We start from the raw sequence: 21,150 nt of genomic DNA, 5'->3' as shown, positions 1-21,150 counted from the left end.
TTATGGCAGATATTAGAAGGCATTTTCTATCTTAAAACTCCAATGGTTTTAATACAGACATAATATGAATGATATCATTTTTTTCAAAATAGCATAGAGGAACAAAATAGTTGTTAGACACAGAGAAATTAAAGCACGTGGAATGCATTTATGATCATGCTATGGAGGAGCAAAGTTATAGTTTGGCTTATAACACATATTGAAGAGATCATCACTAACTGACATTTACCTTCTAAAATAATTTTATGTTTTTCAAAATAAGTTCTTGGAAGATTCTTAAATGAATTCAGTGTATCTTTATCATGTCTAGTCCTTGCCTCCTTCCCTTTTCGTTCTCCTGAGACTGTGGAGTCAGAGAGCATTTGTATTGGATATGCTATGCTTTCACTGTTAACATGGTTTCCTAAGGACAATTTCAATTTCGTGAAACATTAAAATTATATTTCTGACTTGGATACATGAATTAGTTGATGAGTTTTACACTTTGATATTAATAACTTGACTTTCATTACTTTTCTGTGAAATAAATTGTGAATTTATTGAAGTAAACTTTATATTTGCAAAATTCACATTTATTGTTTGTGATATATTTGATTGGGCATTGTGATTTTCTTGATATATATTCTGTTCAAGGACCAAAAGATGAGACCTTTTAGATTTGGACATTTTTAAAGATAATGCTTTTATTTTTTAAAAAAGAAACCCATATACCCACACATGGATTTAGAAGATATACAATTAAAAGAAACTTCTCAGCAATGGACTTTTGTGGAACATTTCCAAAACAGACAGGGTAGATGTGCACTTAGCAATCTTTTCCAGTTATACGACACTTCAGTGTGCTGAGATAAAATAAAATGTGGTATGTTTCATTGTATATGCAGTTGGAAAGATTAAACATTGCCAAAAATTTAGAATGTTTGCCATCTGACTTTAGGAATGAAAGGTGTTCCCAGCTGGGAAATTCTTCCTTAATCTCTGCGGTAGGATAGACCTAAAAATCAAAGATAATCCATTACTGGTTGATTGATTGTATTGTTAGTGTTCCATTCTCTTCATTTTTTCTGTGTCCAATCAGAGAAATACATTCAGAAATGTGCTGCTTCCATAGAAGTTACAGGTTTTATCTAAACCATTAGACTTTCAACCAGTTAGACTTCAAGAATCTGTGAGGAAGATTCATGTGCATTTCTTCTAATTTGAGAAGCAGAGGAAATTTAGGAAATCTCTATTTTATTCTAGACCAATAGAAGATATACAATTAAAAGAAACTTCTCAGCAATGGAGTATTGTGGAATATTTCAAAAACAGACAGGGTAGATGTGCATTTAGCAATCTTTCCCAGTTATAGTTATATGACACTTCAATGTGCTGAGATAAAATAGAATGTGGTATGTTTTTGGTATGATAGTCATACAGTCCAGAGTTCTTTTCATCCAACTAATAAAGCTGTCTTTAAGTGTCAAAGAGGAACAGCTATGTTCTATTTGTTCCTCAGGGTAGGAAAGAGATGAGAAGCATTTGAAAAGTTGGAGATGCCAGCAATGTATTACAGCAGTGGTTCTGAAACTTCCTAATGCTGTGACCCTTGAATATAGTATGTACTTCATGCTGTGGTGAACCTGAACCATAAAATTATTTTAATTGTTCCTTAATAACTCTAATTTTGATAATCTCAGAAATTGTAAATGTCTGATATAGAGATTTCTTTTATATGACTCCGGTGAAAGGGTCTTTTGACCCCTAAAGTATTCATGACCTACTAGTTGAGAAACAATGTATTATGGAAAGATTGTGAACAGGACCAGATATCTATGATTCACTCTGGAAAGATGAGGTATTTCAGAATTCTTTCATTGTTGTTGTTGTTGTTGTTAATTTATACATCCAACTTCTTTCAAGAATGGGAATAACTAATGGGAAATGCTCACCTTGTTGAGTATCCATTTAAGGTCATCTAGGAGTTCTCTCTTGTTCACCTCCATCTCTGTGACTTTTGAAACGATAGCTTCAGGGACATCTTTCATCACACTCAGTTCAGTCACTAGATGATAGAGAGGGTTGATCCAGGCACTCACATAATTGATCAATGTTTTTAAATATGCTTCAGTCTGAGAAAGACAATAGAACCATTTTGTTAAATAATTAGAGTTTAGTAGATTTATTTCCTGTAATGTTTATGTAAAGAAGCTGAACTGAAACACATTTTTACTATGCTATGAGACACATGTATGATGTTACCTAGCTTGGAAATATAACATTTAAACAATTGGTGTAATTTCCATATAACAAAACAAATTGTGGGGATTGTCAATTAGCATTTTTCTAAGGTTAGGTCATCATATTTTGTTTCCCTTATGCAATTCAAAGAGCTTCCTTGCCAGTGAGATCATTATTATTTGGTTATTTGTTTATCAGTTTGCAAACCAGGACTTCCTGGTAACAATAGGAACAAAGATTGAGTCATGACAGATAGAGGGAGGGGTAAGTGGTCAAAATAATTTTCAATAAGGGATTCACGTACAGTATGTATAGCAGAAGAACTGTATCACATGCTAAAATAGAACTGCTATGATATGTAGACTTTATCATCATGAATGTGGGCATTGTTGCACCCTAAAGAACAGAACCTATCAATTCACAGGACTACTCTGCTCATGAGGTTTTCAGTTACGGCATAGAACATCATAGAGGGATGAAGAGATAGGTAAAAAAGAAGTAGAACGAGGACAGAAATGAAGATCAAGAAGGAGGCAGTGTTCAGTAATGTAGAATGTTGATCTGCAGAACCATTAGCAACATATAATAAATATAGCCACATTGTTATCGTTGATGGGGAAGTAAGTATATAAAAATAGATATTCAATTTAGCTAAAAAAAAAAAAACTTAAAAAAATAGTAAGAATAATTTCAGTGGCAGGTCATTCCTAAAATAAGATTATCTAAATGGTGTATTTAAGCATCACTACAGTGTTATTGGGTATTTATTTATAATGTATCAATACTATATTGTGATTATTTCCTCTACTTTTTCTTCATTTTTTTCTACATGCATGATTACTGTATCTATCATAATGCCTGTAAAATTGGCCATACCACAAACCCAATATACTGCTTCTGGGGCTCTGTGAAAAATCAATGATGGAAACTCACCTCAAAATCTGCATGCTCAGTTCCCCTGTCTGGGGGATTTGAGAGAGTATAATGGCAGTAAGTTCCGGCTCTAACAACAACCTCATCCCGTCTAATCATTCTTGAGTTCTACAAATAAAAAAAAAACAGTTAAACATCAGAAATAATAAATAACTCATAACCAGGATATTAATGCATTTTAGAGGATTTGTAAATTTTAATAAGTAGTTCCTAAAATACAGATATTAAGAATTACAAAACTGCCTGTCATGTAATTCTGTGTCTACTCATTGTAGTTTATCTTGGCTTTTTACTAACTTTTGAATATTTAACTCCTTCCTCTCTTCTCTCTCTTCTTCTTCACTTTTAAAAGTTAATCTATGGAAGGAAAACACTAAAAGGAGTGAATTTATGAAGAACTACGTGATTTAATTATCACCAATTTTTTTTAACATTTCAGCATAAAGCTATTCAGCATATTCATTAATCTTCCTGTTTTCTGTCAATAACTACTGATATTTCCTTACCCAGACAACAAATTTATAAATTTATTAATTTCACACTAAAGAATACAGCTGAGAATGTTTAGAATAGTTTTAGAATGAAATTGTGTGAAATTTGACTCATCAAATAAACTATTTTACAGTAAATTCTATGTAAACTCAACATCAACAAAATATAAAAATATTAATTAATGACATGTATTATATTAGTCATTGTATGAATAATGAAATATTTGATTTACTTAAATATATTCTTTAGAATACCTTATTTATTTCAAATAATCAGTATATTCATGAAAGGTTAATGAATAATTGTGAAGGTTAAAAAGTCAAAAAGCTATCAGTTAAGAACAGGAAATACAAATAGTTTGCAATACTTTCTATCTAAAGTCTTATCATTGACATAAGACTATTATTAGGAAGCAACTAGAAGTAAGCAAGGTACTTACCAGAGCCAAAAATTGTCCAGATGAGAACTGGTTCTGATACTGTGTCATGTTAGGGTGAGAAAAATAACATCTAGTCAATAAAATTATGAACAAACATTTATTCCAAAAAAAAGGGGATACATTCTTTTGATGACTGTATTATTGAAAGTTTGCCTGATTTTATAGTTTCTTATTTTTTCCTGAACATAAGAACTACAATCACCATGAGAGGAATGGATACACACTTCTATTCCTGCCCTGATATTGGACACACTCTTTTCACTGAAAATCTTTAAACCACAATTGATAGTATTTATGGGCTTCTTACTAGATTTTTTCTTTCTATCTTTGCTTCTGTCTTCCTTTCCATCTTCCTAGATTCCTTACATGTTTTACTTTATCTCTGTTACGAATAAATAGTTCGCTGTAATGTACATCTTCTATAGTCTGTACCTGCAGTGTGCTAAATGACCATGACCAATGGAAATTCATGATCCTGTATGCAAAAACAGGAAATGAGAGTTATTCGTAAGTCTGACTGTAAAAGATTCTACCATAGTTCATTTGTTTTCGTTTATAATAAAGCAAAGAATATATACTATCATTAGATTCTAAGAAATTTTATGACACTGTCCAATTGGCCCTGTCACTGTTTCAGTAGTTGGTGCAGCTTTTACCTATGAAAGTTTATGTTGTGTTCTTAGAGTCATGATTCTTAGTGTTTTAAGTTCTAGTGCAATTCAAGAATTAGTATAGAGGTTGAGGTACTTACAAGCTCTATATAAAATTGGTCAGCAAGAGTACGAAGGGTTTCAGCTCGCTTCATGGCACTGTTAAATGTTTCCACAAGTGGGTTCCAGCAGCCGTCCACCTCCGCAAGACATTTAGGAATTGATGAAGCTTTCTCCCACAGTAGCAAGTTTGACACCAGAAGCAGCAGTAGTGCACCTGCTACATAGAAACAAAACCCACTTAGAGATGGTGTATTAATCTGAGTTCTCCTAGGTCCAAATGATTCAGGGAAGTTGTAACTGGCCAAAGGTGTTTATTTGTTTTTGTTTTTGTCTTTGTTTGTATGACTACATGACTTAGTATTAAATACTGGAATAGCATATAAGGTTGCATTAAGGACTTAGGGAAGTAACTGAATTTTTTCTGAATAATAGTTTGAGAAGCAGGTGTTTTCACATTTTTTTTGTATTTTTTCCAGAAGTGTTTCTGAATTTACCAAATGTCTGAACTTAAAATTAGTTCTCTACTTGCATTTTAAGTAATTTTTAGATGGTTTAGTGTCTTTGCAATTTAAGCTCATTTTTTTTTTTACCAAACTCTTGATGAATATGTAGTTTTTAATCTTACTTTCTGATGTCAAAAGTCTGAACACTAATGGGACAGGGATATTACAATATACCTCTTTGCTTTATCTATACATTTGACAATAGATACAACCATAATGATTACTAATAAGGAGAGATTTTGTCCAATAAATGATGTCAGCTTAGAATGGATAACATGATAAATCTCCATCAGAGATTTTTTTCATCAAAATCTTCAGCTCTTTCTCTTTAAAGTTGATCTCCCCAATAATTTTATCAGTATATCAGATTCACTTAATGTAATCTAAATATACTTATATTTTTAATTTTGTCTTCCCCAAAGTGAACTGATAGAAAACAAACAGCAACCATCAAACAAGAGAAAATTCCATATTATTTATTTGGTATGATCTAGAATGTAAAAAGAATTTCTACATTCCAAGAACAAAAATCATCCAAGACACAATTCACATATCAAATGATGCCCAAGAAGAAGGAAGAACAGAGTATGGACACTCTGGTCCTTCTTAGAAGGGGAAACAAAATACCCACAGAAGGACACACAAAGACAAAGTGTGGAGCAGAGACTCAGGGAAAGACCATCCAGAGACTGCCCCACCTAGGAATATACTTATAATGGAAAAGGCTTACATGTTCATGTCATTTTTCTAATTGCTTATTATTGGCTAAGGTAGGAGTCAGAACACCAACCATCAGTACTTTTTCTCATAAACAATTCTGTTTCTTCTGCCTTTATATAAGATTAATTCGATCCTCTGATTTTATACCCTTGATATTTTCCAATTTCCAAAACTCCAAAACATTGTCCACCTGAGATGCTTTCTTTGTTCTGGAAGGTGTCCTATGGATTGGAAGCTCTGCTTATTGATTTCTATCAGTTCTTCTCATTTGATACAAATATCACTTTTGTCCTTCTCTTTCTTCCAAAGAGAAGACAACACAGAATTTCTTTGAATACTGCAACATGATGAGAACTGCTAATCTAATTGTCTATTGCTTCCTTTCTTTCAGGAAAAATAATTTTAAAACTTAATAAAATGTCTAGGAAAAAGCCTGGCAGGCCAGTGTCTGAACAAAGTTCCCCTCAGCTGTGAGTGTTGTTGGGTCTGTCAGGTGGCCAGGATGGCAGTGTGCGCGCGCTCCCTGAGAGTGCTGGGAGAGTCTGCTGGGCTAACAACCTCCTGGCCGGGTCGGCACACAGATGGCCCACTGAGCAGCCCAGATCTTCACCAATCCTACATCAGATAGAGAGCTAATATCCAATATATATAAAGAACTCAAGAAGTTAGACTCCAGAAAACCAAACAACCCTATTAAAAACTGGGGTACAGAGTTAAACTAAGAATTCTCACCTGAAGAACTTCGGATGGCAGAGAAGCATCTTAAAAAATGCTCAACTTCATTAGTCATTAGGGAAATGCAAATCAAAACAACCCTGAGATTTCACCTTATACCAGTCAGAATGGCCAAGATTAAAAATTCAGGAGACAGCAGGTGTTGGCCAGGATGTACAGAATGAGGAACACTCCTCCACTGCTGGTGGGGTTGCAAATTGGTACAACCACTCTGGAAATCAGTCTGGCGGTTCCTTCGAAAACTGGGCACCTCATTTGCAGAAGAAGATCCTGCTATACCACTCCTGGGCATATATCCAGAGGATTCCCCACCATGTAATAAGGATACATGCTCTACTATGTTCATAGCAGCCCTATTTATAATAGCCAGATGCTGGAAAGAACCCAGGTATCCCTCAACAGAAGAGTGGATGCAAAAAATGTGGTATATCTACACAATGGAGTACTATTCAGCCATTAGAAACAATGAATTCATGAAATTCTTAGGCAAATGGATGGAGCTAGAGAACATCATACTAAGTGAGGTAACTCAGACTCAAAAGGTGAATCATGGTATTCACTTACTAATAAGTGGATATTAACCTAGAAAATTGGAATACCCAAAACATAATCCACACATCAAATGAGATACAAGAAGAAAGGAGGAGTGGCCCCTTGTTCTGGAAAGACTCAGTGAAGCAGTATTTGGCAAAACCAGAACAGGGAAGTGGAAAGGGGTTGGTGGGAGGACAGGGGGAGAGAAGGGGGCTTATGGGACTTTCGGGGAGTGGGGGGCTAGAAAAGGGGAAATCATTTGAAATGTAAATAGAAAATAGATCGAATAAAAAAAAGTAAAATAAAAAAAAAACAAAAAAAACTTAATAAAATGTCTATGCAGAATTCTTTTCCTAATAATCTATGAACAAATATCTCTTCAATCCAGGTACAACATCAAAGATTCCAAAGAAAGAATTCCATTAGAAGAAACTCATAGAACCTCTGAACTGAATACTTTTACTAAGAGAGACAAAAAAAGTTGGGGATTTACTTACAGAAGTGAGGTTTACTCAGCGGCAGCTCCATCACTGAGGAGATCCTAAGCAGAACTTCTATCTCTAGAGATCTGCTTCACTAGAGTTGTACATTCAGTTAGTTTCCTTCTCCTATATATTACAAGGAATGCACAGCCATGTGACAGCAAAAAGTCACGTACATTCATTTGTGAATCATGTCTTTTGATATCCAGGGAATGTTAACTATTTTATTACAACATATGTGTCTGGATGGTTTCTTTTTGCTTGTTCCTAAATGTTGATTCTTATTCAAATTATTTTTTTAATTCTTTGAAGCCATTCTTAGCTGCCTGATCAGAGATGATCATGTTAGACTATGAGGAAATTGGTACTCATCACTATTTCTGCTTCCTTAGAATCTTACATTCTTTGTTTTGTCTTTTTCCTAATCTTTATGGAAAGAGAGCAATTCTTTATTGAATATTTAAACACCATGCCAAAGCATTAGTAAATTATCCATAGTGTTATTAGGAATATTTGCCAGTAATTGATGGCTACTCTACAGAGTGTTTTTCTATGAACTAGGTTGACAATAACTATAATCTGCAGGTTTAAATTAGATATTTAGAAGTTAGTATGAAATAAATCAGATATATTTAAGATACAACTTCAACTAATGTCTCTCTAGGCAGTACAATCTCTCAAAAATATTGCACATTCTTTTAAAATAACAAATTTGAGTTCTTTTCTTGCAATTACCCTTAATTATGTCAGAAGTTTATTAGCTGTAACAGTAACAATTGTGCCTTGGTTGTCTTAATGAGTACAGTTTATATACATAGTTCTAGTATTGGAACTGGTGAAAATTCTTCAAAAGCCAACTTGATAGTGGTTTCCAGACTCCGGCCATCTATTCAACATTGATGGATCTTCTAACTCAATGTCAACAAAATTTCCTCATATTGTTGAAGTAGAATACTTGTTGCCAAAAAACTTTGGCAAATATATTAGGCCTAATATCAACTTAAAAGGTGATATAGCTATAAGAATGGCATGGGTAACTTCAGAAGCATGGCTATATAATATATTTTGAGAAGTAATATCTGATCACCTTGTCACCCTCATCTCAGAGACTTAATTCAACAAACACATGGTTCTCAGGAGCCCTGAGGACTAGCAAAATGAATAGAAATATGCAACCATGGGGTTGGGAGGTAGGAGGGACCCTCGAGAATGTATGAGAGACCTAAGAAGTGAGAGACTCACAGGACTCAAAGGGAAGTACCTTAGATGCCATGCCCAACATTGGCTAGAGGGAACTTGTAGAGTCCACCATTAGAAAGACAGGGTATCTAATGAAGGGATGGGATTACCATCCCACAGTCAAAAGCTTTGACCCAAAATTGTTTCTATCTAAATGATCTTCAGGGACAAAAATGGAGAAGAGATTAAGGGAAAGGAGATCCAGTGATTGGCCCAACATAGGAGCCATTTCAAGGGGAGGCTACCAGACTTGACATTATTACTGATGCTATAGAGTATTTACAGAAAGGAATCTTGCATGGCTGCTGTCTGAGAGGCCAAACAAGCAGCTGAAATAATCAGATGCAGATACTTTCACCCATCCAATGGTCCAAAGTTGGGGACCCCTGTGGTTGAATTAGGGAATGGCTGAAAGAAGCTGATTAGATGGGTAATTCCATAGGATGCCCAGTACTGTCAACTAACCCAGAACCATGGGATGTCTCAGACATTGAGATATCAACCAGGCAGCATCCAATATCTTGTACAAGACCCTCGACTCATATGCAGCACAGGACTGTCTGATCTGGCCTCAGTGAGGGATTTGCCTAACCCTCAAGAGATTGTGGACCCAGGGAGTAAGGAAGCAAGTAAGGGTTAGGGGTGGGTGTGGAAGAGTGGGGACATCCTTTTGAAGGTGGAAGGGGGAGGTAGAGAGAGGAATGGGATAAGGAACTGTGGGGGGTTGGACCATGAAGGGTTAATGACTGAAATGTAAAAAAAAAATAATAAAAGGAATAAAAATACCAAACAAAATCAAACAAACCAACCAAAAGACACATATGGTTCTCAGGAATCCCTTTTCCTACAAGTATGTAACTTAAAGATTCCTTTTTGTTTCTTTTTTTATTAAGTTATTTTTATGTATTTACATTCCAAATTGTACCCCTATTCTCAGTTCCCCATTACCAAGTTCATTATCCTATTTCCCTTCCTCTTTGCTTCTGAGAAGCAGCTCCCCGACCCAAGCACCCTACCTCTCTACTCTAGCCTTTATCACACATCTCTGGAACATCAACTTTGTACAGGCTTAAGCATTTCCTCTCCCATTCAGTCCACCGAAGGCACTCCTTGCTATATATGTGCCAGGGGCCATCTTCCAGCCCATGTATGCTAGTTGGTAGGTGGCTTAGTCTATGGGAGCTCAGAAGTGTCTGGGTTACTTGAAATTGACTTGGTGAATCTGCATCCACATGGACATTAGTCACACATTAGCAAAGGTGTTAGAAAGCACGAACAAGCCTTGAGGTTAGATGAGTTGTTACTTCTGAAGCATGAGTCCGTGTAGAGTAGCACAGATGGGATCATTACATCTTTTGCAAGGTTATGATTCAAAGACAGCCCTCTGTACTGTTTAGGTTGCTTCACTTTATACTGATATGTGATCAGTAAGAGGTGGCACTTTTCTAAGGGCCAAGACGAAGAAGCAGGGCCCATTCAGATCTGCCAAATCTGTTGTCCCTTCAGAAATCTTTCAACTTTTGGCTGTCTCTTGTTTGGTCTTATGCTGTCTAGTTGTTTATCTGTCAACAGTGTTTTAGGAAAGGACTCTGGCCTGGGTTAGTAATCTCCCTACAGACTCCCATATTCTCAACAACAAAAGTTCATCATAATTTTCATAACCTTAAGCAGAATACTACAAACATGATATGCAGCCTACATTTCTTCAGCATGTCCACTCCCAAGATTCCTACATTAGATATCTACATTAGACAGCTGTACACAGAGTTCCCTATGAAAGAGGGTTAAGTGCCTACTCCTAGAGCAAGCTATATCATTTTTATATTCCTTGATCTATTTCTTCATTCTTCTACTGTTGGATTTTCCCCTAGTGATTTCACATAGCCATAAATTCTAATTTATTTGGCAAATTGATGTGGACAGTTTCTTAAAGAGTGCTTTAAGATGTCCTCTGGTCCTCTTTAATGATCTGCCTTTTAATGTCCTCTTTTCTGCAGAGTCCCTTCTACTGCAAGTGTAATTGTATACTGAATCATGACTTGCAAGAAGATTATATACAAACTGTGTAGTCACAGTTTTGGAGTCATCTCATCTAACCAAGTGAATGTGTTTTTCAGAAATGCAGGAGTTGAGATCTAAAACTACATGGTAAAATCAAAGGGGTTATTCCTGACATGCCTAAACAGATGACTTCTACTTGATTCTTAATTTAGTCAAAATAATAATACTTTCATCATAGTTACCTGACTATAATGGTCAGTGGAAAGTGGGATTCTCTTCTGACCTTTTTGTCTTCTGAAATTCTCCTGTATCTTTGGATTCTTGTTTCTTTTCCTAGATTTGGGTATCATTTTCTCCTATGTATTTCCATTCTAGATTTTGTAAACTTTAAAATGTACCTAATAAAAATATATTTAACTGGGCTTGTGCTTTGTATCTGTCTCTGTCTCTGTCTTTCCCACTAACAGGCATTCAAACATACATACATATACACATATGTATACACATATACATACAAACACATACAGTGAGAAATATAAATAATCTCTAAGTGTATCCCATATTCACACTGAAAACATAAATTTAGTCTAAGATTAATTTTAATTAAAACTTTACAATCTGAAATACCTCTCATATTCCTCCATTTACAGGTCAGCACAGCATGTTGTTAATGACATTCTACTGGTGTGAATTTTTTTTAATTTATTGATATATTTATTTACATTTCAAATGATTTCCCCTTTTCTGGACCCCCACTCCCCAAAAGTCCCATCAGTCCCCATCCCTCCCCCTGTTTTCCCACCCAACCCTTCCCACTTCCCTGTTCTGATTTTGTTCAATACTGCTTCACTGAGTCTTTCCAGAACAAGGGGCCACTCCTCCGTTCTTCTTGTACCTCATTTGATGTGTGGATTATGTTTTGGGTATTCTAGATTTCTAGGTTAATATCCGCTTATTAGTGAGTGCATACCATGATTCATCTTTTGAGTCTGGGTTACCTCACTTAGTATGATGTTCTCTGGCTCCATCCATTTGCCTAAGAATTTCATGAATTCATTGTTTCTAATGGCTGAATAGTACTCCATTGTGTATATATACCACATTTTTTGTATCCACTCTTCTGTTGAGGGATACCTGGGTTTTTTCCAGCTTCTGGCTATTATAAATAAGGCTGCTATGAACATAGTAGAACATGTATCCTTATTACATGGTGGGGAATCCTCTGGGTATATGCCCAGGAGTGGTATAGCAGGATCTTCTGGAAGTGAGGTGCCCAGTTTTCGGAGGAACCGCCAGACTGCTTTCCAGAGTGGTTGTACCAATTTGCAATCCCACCAGCAGTGGAGGAGTGTTTCTCTTTCTCCACATCCTCGCCAACACCTGCTGTCTCCTGAGTTTTTAATCTTAGCCATTCTGACTGGTGTAAGGTGAAATCTCAGGGTTGTTTTGATTTGCATTTCCCTAATGACTAATGAAGTTGAACATTTTTTAAGATGTTTCTGCGCCATCCGAAATTCTTCAAGTGAGAATTCTTTGTTTAACTCTGTACCTCATTTTTTAATAGGGTTGTTTGGTTTTCTGGAGTCTAACTTCTTGAGTTCTTTATATATATTGGATATTAGCCCTCTATCTGATGTAGGATTGGTGAAGATCTTTTCCCAATTTGTTGGTTGCCGATCTGTCCTTTTGATGGTGTTCTATGCCTTATAGAAACTTTGTAATTTTATGAGGTCCCATTTGTCAATTCTTGATCTTAGAGCATACGCTATTGGTGTTCTGTTCAGAAACTTTCTCCCTGTACCGATGTCCTCAAGGGTCTTCTCCAGTTTCTTTTCTATTAGCTTCAGCGTATCTGGCTTTATGTGGAGGTCCTTGATCCATTTGGATTTGAGCTTAGTACAAGGAGACAAGGATGGATCAATTCGCATTCTTCTGCATTGGTGTGAATTTTTTTGTCTCTAAATGGGGGCACTTTTGCAGTTGTTGGGTACATATTTATAAAGAAATAAGTTGAAGTCATTTCTTCAAGGACATTAGACCCTTGTTAAAAAAGTGAATACAACAAATAGAGAAACATAAATTTTACTTTGAATCATATACACAGGGTAATTGTGCTCGAGAAAAAATTGCAGAGCATTAGAAGTTAGAGGTTAACAAATGATAAAACTGGAAAGTTTGTAAATATTAACAGAATTCATTCAGAAATATAAACATTACTATGCCTTAGTTGTTCACATAGCTGTTAAGCAGAATTTTTAAAAACTCCCTTTTCCCTAAAGTACGTTTGCTTATCATATTTTATCAACGAAACAAGTCAAATATGTCTCTCTCTCTCTCTCTCTCTCTCTCTCTCTCTCTCTCTCTCTCTCTCTGTGTCTGTGTGTATATCTGTGTGTACATTTATGCTTACTTGTTCACATGATTGTAGATATGTATGTATGTTAACACATGTCTATGTATGTATATGTGTTTATACTTGTGCAACTGTACCTGTCTATGTACATGTATTTTAAGGCCCATACTAGATTAGTCATTAATTCCCTCATCTTTATTTAAGATAGGTTATCTCATTAAACAAAGAGCTCATTGATTAGATAGATGAAGGGTAATTACCCCCAGGAGCCCAACTGTCCCCACTTTCCAAGAACAGAGTGACTGTAATAGGCAACTACACTCAGCAATTGCATATGCATTCATGTAGTTGGCTTAAGGCCTAGATCATGTGTACCATGTCTTCAAACAATAACAATCTCCTGATAACTGGACTTAACAAACAGTTCTGGACGATTTCTTTGTTTTAATTGAAACTTTTCAAATTCTATTTGGCAGGGTAAAATTGACTAAAATGAGTAGCTCTTAATCTTAGATTACAGAACTCTTTTTTTTTTTTTTTAGTCAGTCAAGTTGAACAAGCTTGCCAAAATAATTCACACACAGACCCCACTGTAGAAGTCACTCAAATTAGGCTCCACTTATTCATGTAGTGGTGATGTGAACTCTACAGACAACATGCTTATATGATATATATTATCTTCTCATTTATTACACATCTTATTACTTATTAATTATCTATAGCTACTAATTAATTATTTTTAAAAGTTGGAGAATAAAATATGGTGAAGAAGTAGGGAGTTTTCAGACACTCTGAAGCTAATAGAAAAGAAACTGGGGAAGACCTTTGAGGACATCAGTACAGGGGGAAAGTTTCTGAACTGATCATCAATAGCATATGCTCTAAGATCAAGAATTGACAAATGCGACCTCATAAAATTACAAAGTTTCTGTAAAGCAAAGAACACCATCAAAAGGACAAATCGGCAACCAACAAATTGGGAAAAGATCTCCACCAACCCTACATCAGATAGAGAGCTAATATCCAATATATACAAAGAACTCAAGAAGTTAGACCCCAGAAAACCAAATAACCCTATTAAAAATGGGGTACAGAGCTAAACAAAGAATTCTCACCTGAAGAACTTTTGATGGTGGAGAAACATCTTAAAAAATGCTCAACTTCATTAGTCATCAGGGAAATGCAAATCAAAACAACTATGAGATTTCACCTTACACCAGTCAGAATGGCTAAGATTACAAACTCAGGAGACAGCAGGTGTTGGTGAGGATGTGGAGAAAGAGGAACACTCCTCCACTGCTGGTGGGGTTGTGAATTGGTACAACCACCCTGGAAATCAGTCTGGCAGTTCCTCAGAAAACTGGGCACCTCACTTCCGAAAGATCCTGCTATACCACTCCTGGGCATATACCCAGAGGATTCCCCAGCATGTAATAAGGATATATGCTCCACTATGTTCATAGCAGCCCTATTTATAATAGCCAGAAGATGGAAAGAACCCAGGTATCCCTCAACAGAAGAGTGGATGCAAAAATGTGGTATATATACACAGTGGAGTACTATTCAGCCATTAGAAACAATCAATTCATGAAATTCTTAGGCAAATGGATGGAGCTGGAGAACATCATACTAAGTGAGGTAACCCAGTCTCAAAAGATGAATCATGGTATGCACTCACTAATAAGTGGATATTAGCCTGGAAAACTGGAATAGCCAAAACATAATCCACACATGAAATGAGGTACAAGAAGAAGGGAGAAATGGCCCCTGGTTCTGGAAAGATCAGTGTAGCAGTATAAGGCAAAACCAGGACAGGGAAGTGGGAAGGGGTGGGTGGGAGAATAGGGGGAGGGAAGGGGGCTTATGTGACTTTCGGGGAGTGGGGGACCAGAAAAGGGGAAATCATTTGAAATGTAAATAAAAAAATACATCGAATGAAAAAAAGAAATACTGTGTGATATTTTATATGTTGAAAATAGCTTTTAAAAGCAAATTTGTATTTTAAATACATATGGACAATTTTTTAGTTGTACAATGTGACATTAATGTGGAGGGTAGGAAAGCCCAGGATGACTTAGTTCTATACAAATATTGCAGGCTGTAGGATTTTTGGAAGAGATGAAATAACATTCGGCATAAAGAGCACATGAATTAGTTACCCTACATAGTAAAACATACATATGAGTAACATTATACAGACAAAGTAGGATTATTTTTACTTAATAATATGTATGTATGTACATGTATGTGTGTTTTACAATATTAATGAATGTAAAGAAGATTGAACTAGAGTAAAAAGGGTTATGAAGGATTATATGAAGGAAGGGGAGGGATTAGGAAATTATGTAATCCAATTATTATCTCAAACAAGAAAAGAAAGAAATTAAAAGTAATAGAAAAATTGCTTTCAATGGTTTTAACAAATGTCCATTTCAAGGCAAGTTAATTCCGCAAGACTTGGACCATCAATAATAGATATCTGGGGTATTAAAATGGTTCCTATGTTTTTTTTCTTTTTCTGTCTCTACTATACAAATAAATTGTGATTTTTGACATTTGATTTTAATACAGAGGATGTTTTCTTGGTGCTTATTGGGCATTTTTGAAAATTGCTACAGAGAAAAACTCTGCAACTGAGTTTTCTTTTTTCAGGAGACTAGAATGTGAATGTATGCACGCAGAATCATTAAATGTAAATACCATTTCAGTGATAGAAGTATAAAATTAGTGTTTCTTTATCAGTGATAACACATGAAGAGGAACTCCAATCAATGGTGACTTCTGAAAATATGAGATTATAAGTTTTTACTGCTGTGATGAAATAGCTGAGAAAATCACCTCAAACAGAGAAGTTTTCCTTTGGCTTGTGATTTCCAAGGCTTTAATTAACTGTTATGTCATCCTGTGACAGCTAAGTATATTATGTTGAGATCAAGGGATCATAAATTAAAAGTATTATATTCACATATCCATCGTTAGGGTATTGACACAGTGGAGAAAGGAGGGAGAAGAGAATCTCAGTGTTGTTTTCAAGGTATACACTCAGAGGTAAAACCTTCTTCTACCAGATTCTATTTCTTACACATTGCCCCTTGCTGCAGTATGACAGGCTGAAGACCACAGCTTCAAAAGAAGAGCCTTTGGAGACTACTGTAGAGACAAAGTAGTCCACAACTAATTGTAAACTTTTAGAAATCTGGGCAGAGTTTCACACAGAATATATAGGTATTATATCCAATGAGGCGTGGCGAACACAGTGAAATATGGCTTGCCATTGCTTAGTGCTGGTAACTTTTCTCTTCTGGTACTGTAAACAATTCAAAGCATGATTTGGTCCAGTGATATGCAAGAAAAATTGTGTTCATGAGCAATTATTAATAACATTAACCGACCTATTTTCGCATATCTCTGGTTTCTTGCTTATTCATGTTCCTTATATTTTTATTATCTGAAGATTTCTTGTCATCTCTTTGTGCTATATTCCTGTCTTAAGACATGGGCTACTTTGGTTTCTCCCCCACTGAAAATCATGATGAGTAATCTTCATAATCTTTGTGTATTAGAATATTAGACTCACATATGTTATAGTAAACTGGTGCCTCAGAAAATTAGACATAGGGTAGTGGTGGCGCACGCCTTTAATCCCAGCACTTGGGAGGCAGAGGCAGGCAGATTTCTGAGTTCGAGGCCAGCCTGGTCTACAGAGTGAGTTCCAGGACAGCCAGGATACACAGAGAAACCTTGTCTCAGAAAAACAAAAAAAAAAAAAAACAAAACAAAACAAAAACAACAAAAAAAAAAAAAGAAAATTAGACATAGTACAACCTGAGGACCAAGCTATACCTCTACTGGACATATACCTAAAAATGCTACAATGTATAACAAGGACACATACTTCACTATGTTCATAATGGCATTATTTATAATAATCAGAATCTGGAAGGAACCCAGGTGTCCTTCAACAGAGTAATGGATACAGAAAATGTGGTACATTTACCTAATGGAGTACTACTCTGCTATTAAAAACGATGACTTCATGAAATTTTTTGGCAAATGGTTGAAACTAGAAAATATCATCCTGAGTGAGGCAACACAGTCACAAAAGTACACACATGGTATACACTAACTGAAAAGTGGATACTGGCCTAAAAGCTCAGAATACCCAAGATATAATTCACAGACCAAATGAAACTCAAGAAGAAGGAAAACCAAGCTGGGCGTGGTGGCACATGTCTGTAATCCCAGCATTTGGGAGGTAGAGGCAGGCAGATTTCTAAGTTCGAGGCCAGCCTGGTCTACAGAGTGAGTTTCTAGACAGGCAGGACTACACAGAGAATCCCTGTCTCAAAAAACCAAAAAAAAAAAGAAGAAGAAGAAGAAGAAGAAGAAGAAGAAGAAGAAGAAGAAGAAGAAGAAGAAGAAGAAGAAGAAGAAGAAGAAGAAGAAGAACCAAAAATGTGGATGCTTCAGTCCTTCTTAAAAGGAGAAACAAAGTACTCATGGGAGAGAGAAGATGTGAGGGTCTTGGTAGGAAGAGAAAACAGCGAGTGGCAGGATCAAGTATGGGAGGAGACGAGGATGATATACAGAGGGTCAGGAATGTGAACAGAGGTATGTAGCTATGAGGGATGGGAAACTTGGGGTAGCCACAGAAAATTCCTGATGTCAGGAAAGACAGAGGCTCTCAGAACCCAACAGGGATTAGATTATCTGAAATACCCAACAGAGAGGATGGAGGACCTATAGAGTCAACACCCAGAGGTTAGGCAAGGCACCTGGATGGAGGATGGGACCACCTACTCTTTTCCAAATTTTTCACCCAGAATGGCTCCTGTCTCAAGGAAATATGGGGACAAAGTTTAGAGGAGAGGCCATCCAGAGACTACTCCACCTGAGAATCCATCCCATATACAGACATCAAACCCAGATACTAACGTGGATGCCAAAAACTGCTTGTTGTCAGTAGCCTGCTATAGCTGTCTCCTGAGAGTCTCTGCCAGAGCCTGACAAATACATAAGCAAATGCTTGCAGCCAACTATTGGACTGAGCATGGGGTCCACAAAGGAGGAGTTAGAGAAAGAACTGAAAGAGCTAAAGAGGTTTGCAACCCCATAGGAACAAGAACAGAGTGAAGCGAGATGGGATAGGGCTGTTCTGGAGGGGAAACCAGGAAAGAGGATAACATTTAAAATGTAAATACATAAAATATCCAATAAAATATATTATAAAATATTGTGGATCTTTCTAACAGGAGGGACAGTTGAAAGTATTTTGTTTCCCGTCTAAATTCTGTCATCTGCCTTCCAGGTGATGTCTTTTCTGTTTACTTTTTTAACAGGAATCAAAACTTTACAGGCTCTCAATAGGTACTCAGGGGGACTCACTCATATAAACTGAATGATAATATTACCAGTTGTAAATGATGCACACATACAAATAAGTCAAGTTCTCCAGTAATATATTTGTTTGGGTTTAAGATTGTTTTAGAATAGCTTTAAAAATACAATGGAAACAAAAGCCATTCATGAATGCAATTTCCTAATTAGCCTCTAACAAAGCAGTCAATATTTTTGGAATATAAGTCTGAAAAACAGTGCCACAATGTTGCCTTTAATAACAATATCACCGAAATTTACTAGGTAGTTTTGGACCTCCATTGTGTGTTTGCTACCAGGTTCATATGTTAAACCTAAGTCTTATTCATTATACTTAGTACGTTGGTGCCTCTTATCTAGTGATAATGAACAGAAAAATAAAGGATGAACTGAATATACCTTATAAAAGAAAATGTATAAATGATATTGAGAATAGGAACATGTCAAATTGTGGTTGTTTTATAGATTATTGAGAGCCTTAGAGCACAGTATTAAGAGTAAGACTACATTCCCATTCACACACACAATGTAAGGTCATAAAAGCTGTGTGCAACCTTTCAAAGCCCTAGTTTTCTTATCTAAGCCAGCTTTTATAAGGATCAAATGTAGCAGTGCCAGAACAGTGCTTTCTGAAGTGTTTAGCACTGTAGTAGCCCTCAAGAAACGGTATCTTTTTCTCTATCTCTTTGCCCTCATTTCCCATTATTGTTATCAAATGTTTAACATAACATGTTATGTTTTGGTAGGAATCACAGAGAAGATGTAATAGTAAACATAACATTAAGCTGACATGATATATAGTCTTTTCATTACTGAGGGCCCTGTTGCATCCTGAGAAATATGACATACTATTTCATAGGAATACTTTGAGTATTTTTAGTTTAGGCAGAAATATGGAATAAATAAAAAGCAGATATAAGAGTTTTGTAAAAGTTAAGAAGGTTTGTAGGGGAGGGGAGTAATACACAAGGCTTCCAGAACATGGTCAATTTGTAATATATAATAAAAGCAACTAGGTTATGGACCAATGAGGCTTTCATTAAGAACACTTGCTGTTCTCAGCAGATGTAGGTTTGATTCTCAGCACACACTTGGCTTCTCCTAACCATCCATTATTCCACTTCCAGCCCTTCACAGGCATCAGTTATACATCCAATGCAGAGACATGAAAAGCAGGCAAAATATTAATGTACATAAAACAAAAATATTAAAAAAACAATACATTCATATATGTATTTCTTACAAGTATACATATATGTATACTTGCTTAAGAGTGTCCAGATCAGCTCAAAGTTCCTCTATGACGGACAGTTAGAGAATCTGCTATAGTATACCATGTCATTTTGCTTATAGCTGGTATGATCATATCCCATCACACATCCTCTGCATGTTTTAGTGCATGTGTGACTGGATATCTATTTTAGTGCCCAAATAACCTATAGTACAGCAAAGCAACACATCAGTTAATTTTTAGACCAATGAGCTGTTGATTTATTTGAATTTATTTGTTCTCCTGATTCTTTTTGTACTAGTAAAGAAAGTACAACTGTTCTTTTCAGGTGGTAACCTGCAAATGGTGAAAAACTCAGTTATTTTGAGCATGGGAAGTGAATAAACGAATCTATGTCAAGAATATTAACATAGTTGGTTAGATGTGCTATTATTAATAAGTACTGCATACAAACTGAAGTTGAAGAATTACGGATGTGAACTTTTTACCTCTTTCTTGCTCCATTTGTAATATTTTAATCTTCCTCTGAATTCCTAAACAATCCCCTTCTTTACTAAGCTGTTGGTTTCTTCACCCATCCTATGCATGGGTCCTGCCAGGGGAAAGCTGGTCATCAGGGGGTACTCTGACTCCCTGACTTAGAGGTGAGATGGCCATTTTCTCTCTAGTGACTGTCCATGGCAGGTCTGGCCAGGAGCACACAGAACATAATAACAATGGAGCAGTTGGGACAGGGGCCTTCTGGTTGCCATCTGCACCCAGAAGCCAGGGCTGTTCCACAGCATTCTGTACATGGTTACTGCCAGTGGAGAGTTTGTCTCCCAGGAGTGCTGATGCAGGCTTACAGGGCCCCAGGAGGGACCAGCTCCAACCAAAGACAACAAGACCAACTAACACTAGAGATAACCAGATGTCAAAAGGCAAGTACAAGAATGTTACCAACAGAAACCAAGGCTACATGGCATCATCAGAACCTAGTTTTCCTACAACATCCAGTCCTGGCTATGCCAACACACCAAAAAAAGCAAGATTGGGATTTAAAATCACGGGTCATGATGGTGAATTCATGAAATTCTTAGGCAAATGGATGGAGCTGGAGAACATCATACTAAGTGAGGTAACCCAGTCTCAAAAGATCAATCATGGCATTCACTCACTAATAAGTGGATATTAGCCTGG

The 21,150-nt window shown here is 36.2% G+C and overlaps 1 protein-coding gene across 3 annotated transcripts; it reads right to left on the bottom strand.

The window, feature by feature from the left end:
* Nucleotides 1–805: 805 nt before the first annotated feature.
* LOC127664895 (prolactin-8A9-like) lies at nt 806–7,817 on the bottom strand. Of its 3 annotated transcripts, none has more exons than XM_052157144.1 (6): nt 7,787–7,817; nt 4,836–5,014; nt 4,085–4,123; nt 3,154–3,261; nt 1,932–2,111; nt 806–994 (listed from the first exon to the last, which is right to left on the bottom strand). In XM_052157144.1, exons 1-6 carry the CDS (start codon nt 7,815–7,817, stop codon nt 806–808), a joined length of 726 nt encoding a protein of 241 aa, XP_052013104.1. The 3 variants fall into 3 exon arrangements, with proteins under 3 accessions (XP_052013104.1, XP_052013105.1, XP_052013106.1); XM_052157145.1 differs by having other exon boundaries at nt 4,836–5,011; XM_052157146.1 differs by lacking the exon at nt 3,154–3,261.
* Between the last annotated feature and the right edge of the window lie 13,333 nt (nt 7,818–21,150).

Source organism: Apodemus sylvaticus, chromosome 14 (assembly GCF_947179515.1).
Source record: "Apodemus sylvaticus chromosome 14, mApoSyl1.1, whole genome shotgun sequence".
Lineage (NCBI taxonomy): Eukaryota > Metazoa > Chordata > Mammalia > Rodentia > Muridae > Apodemus > Apodemus sylvaticus.
Note: the sequence above shows the minus strand (reverse complement) of the source record. Positions and strands in the feature narration are given on the sequence as shown.